Genomic DNA, 4401 nt, shown 5'->3' on the forward strand with positions numbered 1-4401 from the left:
CTACAACATGGCCACCACTCTTCAACAACCAAACTACAACTCATCTCTTCCGGTGAGCTTGTGATATGTTTACATTTTTGCAGGAGCGCCCATTGGACAGAACTCCAAAACTTCCAGGGGTTTCCACCCCTTGGGGTCTACCACTTTTCTAGCCTCTGGGGGAAAACAAGATTCAAACCATGACATTTAGTTTCCCTGGTACTGCTCAGTGAGACAAAGGGAAACCTTGTGGAATTGGAAGATATGTTCAGACCCTGCTTGGGCTGGGTCTCATATTTGCAAAACCCTGCCAAAAACGCCCTGTTTGAGCTCTCTGTGAATGCACAGCAGTGTGAGTGATGTCCCAAAGGGAGTCTTTGAGCACATGGTCCTTTTATTGCCTACTGACAGGTTTAATTGCAGATCCTAGGTGATAGAGGGGGTTGGATTTATTTTTGCGAAGCTCCTACAGGAGTGGTGGCTCACAGAGAAGAAAATCTCTTCAAGTCAAACTGAGTGTATTCTTAGTGTTTCACATTTGTATTTTCTGGTAGTAGTGAAATGTTCTTCATGTTGTCTTCATGGGTTTTTTCTCTTGTAGATGCTTTGTTGTCAAGTCCTGACAGAGCATAAGAAGATACAACAGGTATGTGTAACACCAGATCTGTCGGACGTGGAAACCACTGAATCTGGCTCAAGGCTATTGTAAAGCCAAAGAGATGAAATTCTAAACTCTCCAGAAGTGTTTGCATGCCCTAATTTTCTTTTTATCTTTCCTTTATAGTTTAGCCCCATCTACTCTGAATTGAAGAAGAAATGTCAGTACCTACACAGCAAGCTGTCTCACATTAAGAGACTAATCCAAGAATTTGACAAACAGCAAGAGGAGTCCTGTAACCAGTCATCTGCTTTGGCCGGGACACATCTATGAGCTGTGGCATATTTATTTAGTTCCCCTAGGATTCTTTCTCTTAATAGTGAACATTAGTTTGTTTGTTTAAAACTGAAGATTAGCTTCTATAGGATTATATAAGTTAGTATTGAGCAGTAGGTTGTTTATTTAAAAAACAATATGCAGTTCCTTTAATAGTATGTAAGATAGTATTTCATGTTTTCATTAAAGAAGTTTCAGTATTGTTAACTCCTTGTGGCGGTGTTGCTTATATCATATTCGAAGCTGCTTTTTTCTGGACCCTCTTTTTCTTCGAGGCTCAGGCTGTCCATTGAAAGAATTTTACCAGCAGATGCTGGGGACCCAGTACTTCTATTATGAACTTGTGCACATTTAAAAAAAAATATCGTAATAAATAAAATACTTTAGAATAAGTACAAGCCTGTTTTCTGACCTCTCTGGTTAATGTAAACTCTTGGCCTTATGTGGTAGAAATTTGGGCAAACTCCCCAAAAATCACCGTGTTATGAAGAGACGTCATTTGGGCTGCTCTGCACTGTCAGTTGAAGCAGTTCACAGGTCTGCTTTAAAGTCTTGGATTCCCCTTAACAGTGAGCCAAGTAATATCCAGATCCTTTGGAAGTGATTTGTAAAACACATAGACACGTGTTGAGGCAAAGTACTTCAACAGATTTTATACACAAGTTGGGTTAAAGTGTCACAGTAGAAACTTTACCCATTTGTTAGCTTTGTTAAAAATAGTCTGTCAGAACCAGTCTTTCTAGAGCCACAAATGTTGATTCCTGCACAGATCTGTGGTGACTCTGAAGTCTAATTCTTTCCCTGAGTTTACTACCATTTGTTGCTTTAACTCATGGGGGAGAGGTGTGTCCTAAGCTTCTTTTGGGGAAGGATATGAAACTGACTGAGGGAGGACAGTAATTGGGAACATTATAACAGGGCTGTGGATCCACCTTTCTTCCTTGGAGAGTAGTTTAAAAACAACTTCCTCAATTGTCTCCCTGCAAACTGTGTTAAGCCCCTGTATGTGACACTTCCTGGGGTGTTTTGTGATTGAACACGTGAGCCGTTGTTGCCCTTCTGTTCTCCATCAACTGAAGTCCAATAAAACGTTAACTCTTAAATGTTGAGACTTTGGTCTCTTTTTGGCTGGAGGCAGGGGGTGCTCCTACCCCTCTGCAAGGAAGCATCAGAACAAAGGCTGCTGTGGGGAGCGAGGGGTGAATTCTGCTGCAGTGATGCCTCCTCTCGCCCTGACATTCTGACCTGCTGCTGATTGTCAGAGCCTGCAACATGCTGCGAACCTTTTAAAAATAAAACTTTAATCAGAACTCCATCTTCCAACCCAGTCGACCCACTGTACTTGGGTGAAGTGCTGCTGCCTTTGGCGTTTGTGTTCTCCCTTTTGCAACCTGAGGCTTCTGGAGCAGACCAGATCTGGCTGATATGTTTGTCTTCATGCTGACACCACTTTCTGCAGCATTTTGTAAGAAAGAGTGGACTTCTAAAGACTGCAAATACTATGTTACTTGCTCTCCACCAGCAGAGCTTCCACTGCTATCACTGACAATCATATGAAGTTGAAGAAGGGGAAGTGCCAGTTTCTGTACCTGGGATGGGACAACCCTGTACAGATTGGGGAATCAGATGCTGGAAAGCTGTGCCAGGAAAGCGACCTAGGGGTCCTGGTTCACGCTAAGTTGATTATGAGTCAGTACTGCCCTGGCAGCCAGGAGGGCCAACCGTGTCCTGGAGGGCATCAGGCAAAGCATCGCCAGCCAGGAGAGGGAGGGGATTGTCCTGCTCTGCTCTGATCTGATCTGGGGCAGCCTCACTTTGAATATTGTGGCAGTTTTGGGCACCACAATCTGAGAACGATATTAAGCCATTAGAGAGTGTCCAAAGGAGGGAAGTGAAGGTGGTGAAGGGCCTTGAGGGGAAGCCATATGAGGAGTGGCTGAGGGTACTTGGTCTGTTCAGCTGGAGGAGTCTGCGGGGAGACTTCACTGCAGTTACAACTTCCTGGGGAGGGGAAGGGGAGGGGCAGGCACTGATCTTTTCTCTGTGGTGACCAGTGACAGGACCCAAGGGAATGGCCTGCAGTTGTGTCAGGGGAGGTTTAGGTTGGATATTAGAAAAGGTTCTTCCCCCAGAGGGTGATTGGGTGCTGGAACAGACTTTGCCAGGGCAGTGGTCACAGCATCAAGGCTGAAAGAGTTGAAGATGATACTCCAGGCATGTGGTGTGACTCTTGGGGATGATCCTGTGCAGGGCTAGGGATTGGACTCAATGACCCCTGTGGGTTCCTTCCAACTTGGCATATTCTATGATTCTGTGATTCTGTGAGTCAATTACGCTGTAAACTCCCAGGGGCAATTGGTTTGTCTTGTTTCTTCAGAGATAATGAACCTACAAGGCCATTAACAGCTTTTGCTTCTCAGCAACCTGTTTCAGCTCTAAATCACAGAATGGTTTTGGGTTGGAAGGAGCCTTAAAGCTCATATTGTTCCAACCCTCTGCCATGGGCAGGGACATCTCCCACTAGCCCAGGTTGCTCCAAGCCCTGTCCAACCTGGCGTTGGACACTTCCAGGAATGGGGCACCCACAGCTTTTCTGTGCAAACTGTGCCAGTGCCTCACCACACTCACAGTCAAGAACTTCTTCGTAATATCTAAGCCAAATATGAAGCAAACTTTGATAAAGAGTACATTGCCTCTCATGGCTTCCAGAGTACAAACCTTGACAGGGCCATTGATACCAAAACCAGCATAAAATTAACTGCTCAGAGACAGCTTTGAGTCTTTAAGCAGCAAAGGTATTTATTTTGAGCAATGTTGGGGAGTCTAGCCAGCTCACGCTGGACAAACTAGCTCCAAAGTTCTCAGTGACAAGTCAGGCAATTTATACATTTTTGGTGAGGGATTATAATATTTTGCATTAATATTCATTACAGTTACATCATCTAGTTATAATATTTATATCTAGCAGGGTTCAGGTGGAGCTTGAGGCAGACTCATCCTTTTGGGTAAGTTCTTGAGGGTCATTCTGGCTTCTTCGGCCTCATGGAGGGTCGTTTTCTTGCCCCTCATCATCATGAACTTTTCAACTCTTCCTGACTATGTGCGAAAGTCTTACTAAAAACCCCTTTACTCAGCTCTCCAACCCCCCCAAATGTCCATCTTATCTAATTTATGACTACTAGGCTAACCTTTTTGTTATATTTCATTAGGATAGAGCATACCAAGGACAAACAGGCCTCTCGGAGCCTGATACCTTCTCTCCCTTAATTAATCTCATAACACATGTTTTCTGTCTCTGTCATTACAACCTAAATGCAGCATTCCTCAAAGTGGTATCTGTGAGCCTCTCCTCGGAGCAGGATTTTAGCCTTTAAAAATCCTTGCTCTGTTTCACCATGATGTTCCATTGTTTAAGAGAAGAACTTCAGAGGCACGAGTTCTGCTTTCTGAGTTGTTCACTATAACGTACCTTAAACCAATGCCGCAGT

At 44.1% G+C, this 4401-nt stretch overlaps 1 protein-coding gene across 2 annotated transcripts in view; it reads left to right on the top strand.

Moving 5' to 3' along the window:
• Nucleotides 1-1151, top strand: part of ELL2 (elongation factor for RNA polymerase II 2) — an 11878-nt gene extending 10727 nt beyond the window's left edge. The window contains exons 8-9 of one of the 2 annotated variants that reach the window (XM_029959947.1): nt 581-625; nt 764-1150. In XM_029959947.1, the coding sequence (XP_029815807.1) occupies nt 581-625; nt 764-910 (192 nt within the window). In that variant the 3' untranslated portion in view covers nt 911-1150. Of the gene's footprint in view, nt 1-580; nt 626-763 lie in introns of both variants that reach the window. The other variant, XM_029959946.1, reaches the window with a different exon arrangement.
• Nucleotides 1152-4401: the final 3250 nt, after the last annotated feature.

Source organism: Manacus vitellinus, unplaced genomic scaffold, assembly GCF_001715985.3.
Source record: "Manacus vitellinus isolate BGI_N305 unplaced genomic scaffold, ASM171598v3 scaffold_23_pilon, whole genome shotgun sequence".
Lineage (NCBI taxonomy): Eukaryota > Metazoa > Chordata > Aves > Passeriformes > Pipridae > Manacus > Manacus vitellinus.